General features: G+C 45.4%; 1 protein-coding gene across 2 annotated transcripts in view; it reads right to left on the reverse strand.

The window, feature by feature from the left end:
• gpx9 (glutathione peroxidase 9) overlaps nucleotides 1-14472 on the reverse strand; it is a 121444-nt gene that overhangs the window by 4552 nt on the left and 102420 nt on the right. Inside the window, exons 1-3 of one of the 2 annotated variants that reach the window (XM_043678748.2) lie at nucleotides 11851-12096; nucleotides 6342-6435; nucleotides 1751-1881 (exon numbers count right to left, since the gene is read on the reverse strand). In XM_043678748.2, coding sequence (XP_043534683.1) covers nucleotides 1751-1881; nucleotides 6342-6414 — 204 coding nt within the window. In that variant the 5' untranslated portion in view covers nucleotides 6415-6435; nucleotides 11851-12096. Of the gene's footprint in view, nucleotides 1-1750; nucleotides 1882-6341; nucleotides 6436-11850; nucleotides 12097-14472 lie in introns of those variants that run through there. The other variant, XM_087982486.1, reaches the window with a different exon arrangement.

Genomic DNA, 14472 nt, shown 5'->3' on the forward strand with positions numbered 1-14472 from the left:
CCGTTTTAATTGGAAGCACTAGCTTTTGGAGAACCACTCCTTCATCCGGTTGTTGGCCTGATGAAGGAGCGGCACTCTGAAAGCTAGTGTGCTTCCAATTAAAACGGTTGGACTATAACCTGGTGTTGTGTGATTTTTAACTTTGTACACCCCAGTGCAACACCGGCATCTCCAAATCATGACTACCATCTAGTGGTGGTATTGATAATAAACGCAGCCCCCAGACTAACCAAACAAACCCATAACAATTAAACCATTGAACACTATGTACCATAGACCACTGTCATAGAGTGACAATAGCACCAGCATGCCTGACTCAGACACAGGGTAATGGCAATGACAGTCCATTCAGATTGTCCATCAATGAAGCAAATTTAGACACTGATTTACCTCTTTATTCCCACTCTTTCTGAATAATATGCATGACACCCTCATGGTCAAACATTAAGTAGATTGAGACTTTACTCACTGGGGATTCGAAGAATGAGAGGTGGTCTAATTGAAACATATGGGATTCTTTAAAGGGCTTGACAGGGTAAATGCTGAGAAGATGTTTCCCCTCATGAGAGAGTCTAGGACAAGGAGACATCCTCTCAGAATAAAGGGGCACCAATGTAAGATTGTCTCAATGAGTTGTGTGTCTTTGGAACTCCTTGCTACAAAGAGCTATTGGGGGTGGGGTGTGGAACAGTGTCCTTGTGTATACTTAAGACTGAGATGATAAATTCTTGATCAGTCAGGGAATCAAGGGTGAAAAGGCAGGAAAGGAGACATGAGGAATGTCAGATCAGTCATGATCCTGTTGAATGATGGGGGTGGCTGGATGGGCTGAATGGCCTACTCTTGTTCCTATTTCTAATGGTCTTATGGACATTCAGTAGATACACATTTGGAGTGACATTCAGACACAATGCAAGGACATGGCCATAAACTTATCATTAAGACCAGAAGAGATTGTAAAGAGCTTTTAGTGATCTAAGGGTCATTCTCAACAAGAATATTATGGAGCAAACCAAACCATGAGGCAACATTAGAGCGGGTGGCTAACAGCTTGGTCCAGGAGGTAGATTTTAAGAAGCATCTTCAGTGCGGGGGAAGAGGTTTAGAGAGAGAATTCCGAACATAGGATGTAGGCAGTCGAAGGTATGGCTACTAGTGGTGCAGCAGCTAAAGTCAGGAATTCCCAATAGGTTCAGAATGAGAGGAGTTCAGATATCAAGGTGCATTGTGCAAGTAGGAGTTAACAAAGATAGTGAGGGGAAAGGCAAGGAGCTGGTTGAAAACATGGAGGAGACTTTTAAATCGGAGGCATTGCTTAACCAAGAGCCAATGTCAGCAGTCAAAGGGCAATAGTTAAATCAGACTCCGGCATGGGACTGTGCTTTCTGTTTCTAATTTATTGCTTCTCTCTCTCTCTCTCTCTTTTTTTCTGTCTCTCTCTTTTCTTCTGTATCAAGGCTTCTTAGTTTAGGGAGTTGGACGGGGTGGGGGGAACTCCAGGGATGAAGGAAGTATCTCTGTAATTCTTCAGGCAACATGAACATGAGGCAGGCTTGATGGACTAACTACTCACATCCTGCCCACTGTTAATGCATGCTTTAATGTAAGGAGAGAGCAAGTCAGCTGAGGGTGATCATTAATAACAGTCACTGAATGTCAACAAGACCCTGAGTATAAATAACATATAGATGGAAAGGTCAATGATAATTAGCGTTACTAATTTATTGGGTGACTTCCCAATGACACTGACCTTCAAAAACGTGTAGAGAGGATGCTCTTTCTCGCCATTCACCTCAATCTTGCCAAATATGGGAAATTTAGGAACAAAGCCCCCTCCTGGACGCACAAACTTGAGAAAATTCAGAGTCTCGTGGTCTTTCTCTAAAAAGGCATGTTTAGCACAACATTAAGCCCGGAGTCTAACATAGACACAGCAACATCTCATCTCAAAAGGCTTTTAATGATTGATCAGGTGATGTGTTAACAGTACTTGTTAAAAATACAAGACAGAGCTCCCATCTGAATTGTAATTTCAGTTTATCATAGAATCCCTACAGTGTGGAAACAGGCCATTTGGCCCAACAAGTCCACACTGACTGTCTGAAGAGTAACCCACCCTGATCCATGCCCGTACCCTATTACTCCACATTTCCTCTGAACAATGTACCTAACCTGCACATCCCTAGACACTATGGGCAATTTAGCATGGCCAATCCACCTAATCTGCACATCCTTGGACTGTGGGAGGAAACCGGAGCACTCAAAGTACACCAACGCAAACATGAGGAGAATGTGCAAACTCCACACAGTCGCCCGAGGCTGGAATCGAACCTGGATCCCTGTCGCTGTGAGGGGCTGGCATTGGGTATCAGGCTGGCCACTGCAGTATTCCGGTCATCAGAGTCATTCCTGTCATGGGCCTGCTCAATGTAATGCCAATTATGTTGTATACAATGCATTATTCTGCTCAGATAGAGATGTATCTCTTTAAGACTGGAAGGCGTATTGTTAAGTGAGCTTGTTGTTTGGTTCAAAAACATTGCAGATTAAACGGCTGTTGGCAGTTTCAGGCTGTCAGTAAGAAGCAGCCAGCAATGGAGTGTAATGTATTTGCTAAATACATTTACAATACTGGTAAGTCATTATTATGTGAAAATGTTGTGCAGAGCACACAGTTGCTTATTAATTCTCTGTTGGATGAGACCATCAATGACAACGGTGACATTTGTTAGCTGCCCTGGGAAGAAGTTGGGTCACTTCCTTGCACCATTGCAAGTGGAGAAACTGAGGACTGCAGATGCTGGAGATCAGAGCTGAAAATGTGTTGCTGGAAAAGCGCAGCAGGTCAGGCAGCATCCAAGGAGCAGGAGAATTGACGTTTCAGGCATGAGCCCTTCTTCAGGAATGAGGAAAGTGTGCCAAGCAGGCTAAGATAAAAGGTATGGAGGAGGGACTTGGGGGAGGGGCATTGGAAATGCGATAGGTGGAAGGAGGTTAAGGTGAGGGTGATAGGCCAGAGTGGGGGTGGGGGCGGAGAGGTCAGGAAGAAGATTGCAGGTTAGGAAGGTGGTGCTGAGTTCGAGGGTTGGGACTGAGACAAGGTGGGGGGAGGGGAAATGAGGAAACTGGAGAAATCTGAGTTCATCCCTTGAGGTTGGAGTGTTCCTAGGTGGAAGATGAGGCGCTCTTCCTCCAGCCGTCATGTTGCTATGGTCTGGCGATGGAGGAATCCAATGACCTGCATGTCCTTGGTGGAGTGGGAGGGGGAGTTGAAGTGTTGAGCCACGGGGTGGTTGGGTTGGTTGGTCCGGGTGTCCCAGAGGTGTTCTCTGAAACGTTCCGCAAGTAGGCGGCCTGGCTTCCCAATATAGAGGAGGCCACATCGGGTGCAGCGGATGCAGTAAATGATGTGTGTGGTGGTGCAGGTGAATTTGTGGCGGATATGGAAGGATCCATTGGGGCCTTGGAGGGAAGTAAGGGGGGAGATGTGGGCGCAAGTTTTGCATTTCTTGCGGTTGCAGGGGAAGGTGCTGGGAGTGGAGGTTGGGTTGGTGGGGGGTGTGGACCTGACGAGGGAATCACAGATGGAGTGGTCTTTTCGGAACGCTGATAGGGGAGGGGAGGGAAATATATCCCTGGTGGTGGGGTCCGTTTGGAGGTGGCGGAAATGACGATGGATGATATTGTAGGTACTGGTTGTCCTGGTTGCGTCCAAATTTTGTTGGTCTGAACGTAGTCCAGAGTCTGTGCACGGTCAGTCGGTTCCGTAGGCAGGTGCTGAGGAAGGAGATGTGGCTGTGGTAGTGAGTCTGTTTGAGAACGTGGCTGAAGAGCTTCTGGGCAGAGGAGATGACCTGGGGTGTGCAGTGAGAGAAGGACTCACTGAAATCCTTGTAGAGGGAGGAAGAGAGCTTCTTCAAGGAAAGCATTCTTGCAAGAGGATTCGCAGTAGGTTAAAATCTTCTAGGAGAAAGTGAGGGCTGCAGATGCTGGAGATCAGAGCTAAAAATGTGTTGATGTAGGTACTGGTTGTCCTGGTTGGGTCCAAATTTTATTGGTCTCAATATAGTCCAGAGTCCTTGCGGGGTCAGTCGGTTCCGTAGGCAGGTGCTGAGGAAGGAGATGTGGCTGTGGTAGCGAGCCTGTTTGAGAACGTGGCTGAAGAGCTTCTGGGCAGAGGAGTTGGAGGTACTGGTTGTCCTGGTTGGGTCCAAATTTTGTTGGTCTGAACGTAGTCCAGAGTTCATGCGGGGTCAAACACATTTTTAGCTCTGATCTCCAGTCCTCACTTTCTCCTAGAAGATTTTAACCTACTGCGAATCCTCTTGCAAGAATGCCTTCCTTGAAGAAGCTCTCTTCCTCCCTCTACAAGGAGCTCAGTAAGTCCCTCTCTCACTGCACACCCCAGGTCATCTCCTCTGCCCAGAAGCTCTTCAGCCACGTTCTCAAACAGACTCACTACCACAGCCACATATCCTTCCTCAGCACCTGCCTACGGAACCGACTGACCCCGCACGGACTCTGGACTACGTTCAGACCAACAGAATTTGGACGCAACCAGGACAACCAGTACCTACAGTATCATCCGTCATCATTTCCGCCCCCCCCAACGGACCCCACCACCAGGGATATATTTCCCTCCCCTCCCCTATCAGCGTTCCGAAAAGACCACTCCCTCCGTGACTCCCTCGCCAGGTCCACACCCCCCACCAACCCAACCTCCACTCCCGACACTTTCCCCTGCAACCGCAAGAAATGCAAATCTTGCGCCCACACCTCCCCCCTTACTTCCCTCCAAGGCCCCAAGGGATCCTTCCATATCCGCCACAAATTCACCTGCACCTCCACACCCATTCATTTACTGCATCCGCTGCACCCGATGTGGCCTCCTCTATATTGGGGAGACAGGCCGCCTACTTGCGGAACGTTTCAGAGAACACCTCTGGGACACCCGGACCAACCAACCCAACCACCCCGTGGCTCAACACTTCAATTCCCCTCCCACTCCACCAAGGACATGCAGGTCCGTGGACTCCTCCATCGCCAGACCATAGCAACACGACGGTTGGAGGAAGAGTGCCTCATCTTCCGCCTAGGAACCCTCCAACCTCAAGGGATGAACTCAGATTTCTCCAGTTTCCTCATTTCCCCTCCCCCCACCTTGTCTCAGTCCCAACCCTCGAACTCAGCACCACCTTCCTAACTTGCAATCTTCTTCCCTCTCCGCCTCCACCCCCACTCCGGCCTATCACCCTCACCTTAACCTCCTTCCACCTATCGCATTTCCAACGCCCCCCCCCCCAAGTCCCTCCTCCATACCTTTTATCTTAGCCCGCTTGGCACACATTCCTCATTCCTGAAGAAGGGCTCATGCCTGAAACGTCGATTCTCCTGCTCCTTGGACGCTGCCTGACCTGCTGCGCTTTTCCAGCAACACATTTTCACCATTGCAAGTGGCTTTGACACAGCTCAATGGCTTTCTAAAACCATTTCAGAGGGTTGCTATGAGTCAACATTTTTGATACAGGACTGGAGTTGCAAAAAAAAGGTAACCTGCCTGAGGACAATGGTTTTTCTTTCTCCTGATGTACATTAGTCTGCCACATGGATTTCTACCACAATCTGCTTCATGATCACTGTTATTGATAACAGTTTAGTTTAAAATTTCATTAAATTTTCTCAATTCACCAAGACCATCATTCAATGGATTATTAGTCAAGAAATGTAGAGGAGAAGGAGAAAGACTTGCATTTATATAGCACTTTTTACTGGATGTCTCAAAGTGTAACCAAAGTAATAATTGTTGAAAATGCCATTTATCCATGGGAAGATTCCACAAGCCCCAATGTGATGACAACCAGGTAATCTCGTGATGTTGATTGAAAGAAATATTGCCCAGGATACCAAGGATGACTCTCTGCACTTCTTTGTGGATCTCTCACATTCACCCCTGAGTAGACTGATGGAACTTCAGTTTAACATCTCATCTGAACCTCATCTTTATAGGCAGCACTCCCTCAGTACTGCACTCGAGTGTCATAATTTATTAACCACTACACTAACAACGTATATCCCCTGTTCTGAACCTTCATCGCTTGTTCTTATGATTGTTGGTTGTGGTTTTACATTTACCATTCTATTTTCCTATGTCAACAGTCACAATATGGCTGCAGGCATCGGCCACTTTGACATTTTTCTTTGGCACAAGTGGCAGAAACCTTTTTGGCAGCTCTGTCACCCAGTAAATTGAGGCAAAGTCATTGACCATTTACCAACAAATTCACAAGACTTTATATTGTCAGGTCACCCCACAATTGCGGAACTTGATGTTTCCTTCTCACCTGGATCCTGTTGTCCAAACTGGTTACAGGGAAAACCCAAAACAGTGAATGGGGATTGGGAAAGTTTATCCATTAGAATGTTCAGTTTGTGAAACTGTTGAACAGAAAACAAGAAGACAATTATGAGGGGGCTGGTAACTGCAGCTTATGGTCATCGAGATCTACAGCATGGAAAAAGGCCCTTTGTCCACACTGGTCAAAAACAATCACCAAATTAAACTAACCAACCTAACGAGCATCAACCCAATCTAGGTGAAATAGACCAAAATGATTGCTGAGCCAAAATTGTCCGAAATCTGGCTATTCATCATCCAGAGGTTGATTTACAGGTTAAAACGTTTTTTGTGCTGGATCTATTAAAGCGGAAAGGGCTTTGTGGCGCAGTGGTAATATCCCTAAAACTGGACCTGGAGGCTCAGGTTCAGTCCAACTCATGCCAGAGACATTTAATAACATTTCTGAACATGTTGATTAGAAAAATAGGTTAAATAAAAATTTATATTGATGCAGAATTTGAGAAGTAATCAGAATTGGAGTAATCCAAGATGGAGGACAGGAAGAATTTCTGGCTGTAAGAGCTGCTCCTTTTTTTGAGGTATTTTAGGTGCTGGAAGTGATTTCCTCGAATTCCAGGAGCAGTAATTACTGCCTTATATGCTGTTGCAATGTTTTGGCACTTTGGGAAAAAAAAGTCAAAACAACAGCAGTTTAAAAGGGAGAAGAGCAGACAAAGGAAGCACATGGTGAGGACAGTGCAGGAGAGAGAGAGAGGGAGAGAGAAAGAAAACCTGCACAGTTACCGCCTTTGCTGTTTGAATTCGTGTATCGCTGGACATTGGACTGCATCTGGGAAAATTAACAAACAGTGAAATTCACAACTAATCTTGGAGGAACTGTTGGGCGAAGTTCACAGCACAGAATCAGATAAGTTTTAAGTCCAAGAGAAAGGCTGCAGTAGTGAGTATAGTGGATTCTTTCTTGATTATATGTTTTTGGAGATAAGTCTCTTGATTAAACTTAAAATATAAGCTATAGCTATTAATTTAACCAGGGGCAGTGTTTGTAGAGGAATAAGACGGTGTTATTTTCTGGGTCTGTAGATGGTGAAGGAGCAAAAATGGCCTTTGCAGTGATATGTAATTCTTGTCAGATGTGGGAGTTTAAAGAGAGTTTAAGGGTTACTGCAGATTATATCTGCCATAAATGCTGTTGGATGCGAATCTTATCAGTTCGAGTGGATCGGTTGGAGAGACAGACAGACGCGATGAGGAATTTGCAACAGCAACAGTATGTGATGGATGGCAGTAATTGGAAGGGGGAAAATCTCAGATACAGTCACATAGATGGGTTAACTCCAGGAAGGGTGAGAGAGGTCGGCACCTAGGGCAGGAGTCTTTTGTGGATATACCCATTTCAAACAGGTATGCTTTGTTGGAAAATATAGGGGGTGATGGATTCTCAGGGAAACGTAGCACGAACAGCCTAGTTTCTGGTATGGAGACTGGCTCTAATGCAACAAGGGGTACGTCGGCTTCCAAGAGATCAATTGTGTTAGGGGATTCTGTAGTCAGAGGTACAGACAGACGTTTCTGTGGCCAGCAGAGAAAAATCAGAATGGTGTGTTGTTTCCCTGGTGCCAGGATCAAGGATGTCTCAGAGAGGATGCAGAATGTTCTCACGGGGGAGAGGGGCCAGCAGGAGGTCATTGTCCACATTGGAACCAATGACATAGAAAGGGAAAAGGTTGAGACTCTGAAGGGAGATTACAGAGAGTTAGGCAGAAATTTAAAAAGGAGATCCTCAAGGGTAGTAATATCTGGATTACTCCCAGTGCTACGAGCTAGTGAGGGCAGCAATAGGAGATAGAGCAGATGAATGCATGGCTGAGGAGCTGGTGTATGGGAGAAGGATTCACATTTTTGGATCATTGGAATCTCTTTTGAGGTAGAAGTGACCAGTACAAGAAAGACGGATTGCACCTAAACTGGAAGGGGACTAATATACTGGCAGGGAAATTTGCTAGAACTGCTTGGGAGGATTTAAACTAGTAAGGTAGGGGGTTGGGACCCAGGGAGATAGTGAAGAAAGAGATCGATCTGAGATGGGTACAGCTGAGAACAGAAGTGAGTCATACAGTCAGGGCAGGCAGGGACAAGGTAGGACTAATAAATTAAACTGCATTTATTTCGATGCAAGGGGCCTAACAGGGAAGATAGATGAACCCAGGGCATGGTTAGGAACATGGGACTGGGATATCATAGCAATTACAGAAACATGGCTCAGCGATGGGGAGGACTGGCAACTGAATGTTCCAGGATACAAATGCTACAGGAAGGATAGAAAGGGAGGCGAGAGACGAGGGGGAGTGGCATTTTTGATAAGGGATAGAATTACAGCTGTGCTGAGGGAGGATATTCCTGGAAATACATCCAGGGAAGTTATTTGGGTAGAACTGAGAAATAAGAAAGGGATGATCACTTTATTGGGATTGTATTATAGACCCCCCAATAGTCAGAGGGAAATTGAGAAACAAACTTGTAAGGAGATCTCAGTTATCTGTAAGAATAATAGGGTGGTTATGGTAGGGGATTTTAACTTTCCAAACATTGACTGGGACTGCCATAGTGTTAAAGGTTTAGATGGAGAAGAATTTCTTAAGCGTGTACAAGACAACTTTCTGATTCAGTATGTGGATGTACCTACTAGAGAAGGTGCAAACCTTGATCTACTCTTGGGAAATAAGACAGGGCAGGTGACTGAGTTGTCAGTGGGGGAGCACTTTGGGGCCAGAGACCGTAATTCTATTCATTTTAAAATTGTGATGGAAAAGGATAGACCAGACCTAAAAGTTGAAGATCTAAATTGGAGAAAAGCCAATTTTGACGGTATTAGGCAAGAACTTTTGGAAGCTGATTGGAGGCAGATGTTCGCAGGTAAAGGGACGGCTGGAAAATGGGAAGTCTTCAGAAATGAGAAAACAAGAATCCAGAGAAAGTATATTCCTGTCAGGATGAAAGGGAAGGCTGGTAGGTATAGGGAATGGTGGATGACTAAAGAAATTGAGGGTTTGGTTAAGAAAAAGAAGGAAGCTTTTGTCAGGTATAGACAGGATAGATCGAGTGAATCCTTAGAGTATAAAGGAAATAGGAGTATACTTAAGAGGGAAATCAGGAGGGCAAAACAGGGACATGAGATAGCTTTGGCAAATAGAATCAAGGAGAATCCAAAGGGTTTTTACAAATATATTAAGGACAAAAGGGTAACGAGGGAGAGAATAGGGCCCTTCAAAGATCAGCAAGACGGCCTTTGTGTGGAGCCACAGAAAAAAGGGAGATATTAAATGAATATTTTTGCATCAGTATTTACTGTGGAAAAGGATATGGAAGATATAGACTATAGGGAAATGTCCAGATTACAGAGGAGGAAGTGCTGGATGTCTTGAAACAGTTAAAGGTGGATAAATCCACAGGACCTGATCAGGTGTACCCGAGAACTCTGTGGGAAGCTACAGAAGTGATTGCTGGGCCTCTTGCTGAGATATTTGTATCATCAATAGTCACAGGTGAGGTGCCGGAAGACTGGAGGTTGGCTAACGTGGTGCCACTGTTTAAGAAGGGTGGTAAAGACAAGCCAGGGAACTATAGATCGGTGAGCCTGACCTCGGTGGTGGGCAAGTTGTTGGAGGGAATCCTGAGGGACAGGATATACATGTATTTGGAAAGGCAAAGACTGAATCGAGATAGTCAACATGGCTTTGTGCGTGGGAAATCATGCCTCACAATCTTGATTGAGTTTTTTGAAGAAGTCAGAAAGTAGATTGATGAGGGCAGAGCAGTAGATGTGATCTATATGGACTTCAGTAAGGCGTTCGACAAGGTTCCCCATGGGAGACTGATTAGCAAGGTTAGATCTCATGGAATACAGGGAGAACTAGCCATTTGGATACAGAACTGCCTCAAAGGCAGAAGACAGAGGGTGGTGGTGGAGGGTTGTTTTTCAGACTGGAGGCTGTGACCAGTGGAGCTCCACAAGGTTCGGTGCTGGGCCCTCTACTTTTTGTCATTTACATAAATGGTTTGGGTGCGAGTATAAGAGGTACAGTTAGTAAGTTTGCAGATGACACCAAAATTGGGGGTGTAGTGGACAGCGAAGAGGGTTTCCTCAGATTACAACAGAATCTGGACCAGATGGGCCAATGGGCTGAGAAGTGGCAGATGGAGTTTAATTCAGATAAATGCAAGGTCCTGCATTTTGGGAAAGCAAATCTTAGCAGGACTTATACACTTAATGGTAAGGTCCTAGGGAGTGTTGCTGAACAAAGAGACCTTGGAGTGCAGGATCATAGCTCCTTGAAGGTGGAGTCGCAGGTAGATAGGATAGTGAAGAAGACGCTTGGTATGCTTTCCTTTATTGGTCAGAGTATTGAGTACAGGAGTTGGGAAGTCATGTTGCTGCTGTACAGGACATTGGTTAGGCCACTGTTGGAATATTGTGTGCAGTTCTGGTCTCCTTCCTATCGGAAAGATGTTGTGAAACTTGAAAGGGTTCAGGAAAGACTTACAAGGATGTTGCCAGGGTTGGAGGATCTGAGCTACAGGGAGAGGCTGAACAAGCTGGGGCTGTTTTCCCTGGAGCGTCGGAGGCTGAGGAGTGACCTTATAGAAGTTTACAAAATTATGAGGGGCGTGGATAGGATAAATAGGCAAAATCTTTTCCCTGGGGTCAGAGAGTCCAGAACTAGAGGGCATAGGTTTAGGGTGAGAGGGGAAAGATATAAAAGAGACCTAAGGGGCAACTTTTTCACGCAGAGGGTGGTACGTGTATGGAATGAGCTGCCAGAGGATGTGATGGAGGCTGGTACAATTGCAACATTTAAGAGGCATTTGGATGGGTATATGAATAGGAAGGGTTTGGAGGGATATTGGCCGGGTGCTGGCAGGTGGGACTAGATTGGGTTGGAATATCTGGTCAGTGTCGATGGGTTGGACCGAAGGGTCTGTTTCCATGCTGTACATCTCTATGACTCTATAACCTCAGAATTTGTTTTCTGTCATAATCCAAATGTCATTATGATGTGGGTGTGTTAGTGTTTGCTCTTTCCTGATGGCCTCACAACTGAGTGACTTGTTCAGAAGGCAGTTCAGAGTGAAACTCATTAAGCCCAATGTGTCTCCCTATCTGAATCAGAATTGCAGCCATTAATCTGGGTCTGGAGCAGCATGTAAGCCAGACCAGGTAAGGACAGCCGATTGCCTTCCTCGAAGGGAAATTAGTGAATCAGATAAGTTTTTATGACATTTAATATCATGATCACCATCCCAGATGCTCGCTCTAAATTCCAGAGTTTTAAAAAAATCAATTGAGTTTAAATGTGGGACTTGAACGCACATTAATAGGCCTTTAGATTTCTAGACCAGTAACATTACCACTACACGATACACAGTCTGGTAAAATATTCCATTGAGGCACACAATCATCTTTGACACTGAACAACAGAACTGCTCTTTACCTGTGGTATCGTTGACCCTCAGAATGTGGCCAAGTTGGTAACCAGCAGGATCTTCCCTTGATACTGTCGCAGAGACACAGGAGCTCCGTCCAGTGCCTGAACTGTAAACTCATACAGAGGAGCAACAGGCACTTCCTCCTGGACTGTAAGTGGCAGAGAACAGACTGGCAGAGACATCATGAGCAGTAAGAATAACTCATTAGATTTTTCTATCTCTCACTCTCTTTCACTGCCAGTGTACCATCCCCCAGTTCCCCAGCATTCTGATTATCCTGCCTCAGCATCAACACAGATTTGCTATTGTATTGTGATTATCCTGCACTCAGCACTCTGTCCTGATGCGTACATTTCACTGGATAATCTTTGGATATTGTATAAGCCTGTGTCTTTTAATATATATGTATGGGATGTGTGTGCTGGGCCAGCATTAATTGTCTACCTCTAGCTGCCCTTGAGAAGGTGATGGTCAGCTGCCTTCGTTCACTACAGCAGTGCAGTTTTAGTTGTGTGAATGGGGAAGAGAAAGGTTAATGAAAGAGACAAAGAGTCAAAGACAGACAGAGAGAGAGAGAGAGAGAGAGATTGGCATTTCCGCAGCAAGGTTTTGGAGGTGGTCAAAACCCTTCATTTATAATGAATTACTTCGAATTTCAGACTTGTAGCCAGGGCCAGTAATCAAGGAGTATGTACAACATCAATGAGTAGCCTTTCTGCTGTAGCTGAGGCTATTTCAGGAGGAAGAATTGGCTAGGACTCCAGAACTGTCTCACCACTTCCTCAAACAATCTCATGGCATCTCTATCACCCATTGTAACACTGGAACACATTGTAATATTGACACAACTCAAATGACGGCAAATCCAGCAATGCTGCATTCTTGGAGGGTGCAAATGAAGGTTAGGGTTCCCATTCATCTGGTGCCTGCCGTTTTTAGTCAGCTGCATTGATATGAGGATTTGCTGGCAGACAGATGTGAATCATTTCCAGGGTAGCACAGTGGCTCAGTGGTTAGCACTACTGTCTCACAGTGCCAGGGACCTATTCTATCCTCAGGCGACTGCCTGTGCAGACTTTGCACATTCTCCCTGTGTCTGCATGGGTTTGCTCTGATTTCCTCTCACTGGCCAAAGGTGTGCAGGTTAGGTGGATTGGCCATGCTAGGTTGTCCCATAGTGTCCAGGGATGGGCAGGCTAGTTGGATTAGCCATGGGAATTGCAGGGATAGGGTAGGGGAGGTTGGTTCTGGATGGGATGCTCTCTGGAGGGTCGGTATGGACTCAGTGGGCCGAATAGTCTGCTTCCACACTGTAGAGATTCTATGATTCTATAAGTAGCCTGTGGATATTCTCTACCTCATCATAAGCAAGAGCTACTTGGCTGAGGAAGTGGAGAGTTGCCAAGCATGACTTACCTGCAGGGGAGCAGATGATGATGATGTAGTGATGGTGTGGCTGGGGATTGATAATCGAGGAGATAGGAGTTCAGCAGCTGAGAAATTTGGATGAAATAAAGAATATCTGGAATTTCAAGCTTGACTTGCAGTGATGGTGACCAAAAAACTATCATTAAAAGCCATCTGGTTCATTAATGTATTTTAGGGAAGGAAATCTACTGTCCTTTTATGGTCTGGCCTACGTGTGACTTCAGATTCATTGCATTAACTCTGAATTGATTAGATTCCCTACAGTGTGGAAACAGGCCCTTTGACACAACCATTCCTTACTGACCCTCCGAAGAGTAACCCACCCCGACCCATTTCCCTCTGACTAATGCAACTAGCACTATGGGCAATTTAGCATGGCCAATTCACCTAACCTGCACATCTTTGGACTGTGGGAGGAAACCCATGCAAACACTGGGAGAATTTGCAAACTCCACACAGACAGTTGCCCAAGGCTGGAATTGAACCTGGTGCTGTGAGGCAGCAGTGCTAGCCACTTGAGCCACCGTGCAGCCCCGGTGGCTCAGTGGTTTGGCCGAGGAAGTTACTCGGTTTAAGGGTAATTAGGAATGGACAATAAATACGGCCTTTTCCAGTGAGGCCCATAACTCTTGGAATAATACACCTTAAAAAAGCTAATGTTTTGAGTCTAGATGATTCTTCATCAGCATGATGATGACGTTCTGATGAAGAGTCATCTAAACTTGAAACATTTGCTTGGTCTCTGTCCATGAATACTGTCTGACCTGCTGTGATTTCCAAAGTTGAAGGCAGGAGGCTGGAAGAACACAGTAAGCCAGGCAGCATCTCCAGCATTTTTTGCTTTCAGCAGATTTCAGCATCTGCAGTAATTTGCTCGGTACATTTTAATCAAAGCCAGTTCTCTCAGGACAAGTTTGGAATTACAGAGTGACTTAAGAGTTTTTTTTAACAAACAGAGGCAACCATTAAAATGAGGAAATGTGAATGTACAACAGCTCACAGCCTCCTCGATCTTCTTCACTTTATGACAAAAATATCAAACTATTGTCTTTACTTGGATTTTGACTACGCTTCAAAAGTACCTCATTGATTGCATCCAAAAATAAAAGCCTCAGTTGAGTGCTCCCCTGCCCATCGAGTAATCGATGGGTTTTCGAAGCAATTCATCATTTTATAATTGCCCTGAGTGCTGTTTCAGC

Source organism: Chiloscyllium plagiosum, unplaced genomic scaffold (assembly GCF_037043375.1).
Source record: "Chiloscyllium plagiosum isolate Xiang-an unplaced genomic scaffold, Cpla_swu_hap1 HiC_scaffold_43, whole genome shotgun sequence".
In the NCBI taxonomy this organism is placed as follows: Eukaryota; Metazoa; Chordata; class Chondrichthyes; order Orectolobiformes; family Hemiscylliidae; genus Chiloscyllium; species Chiloscyllium plagiosum.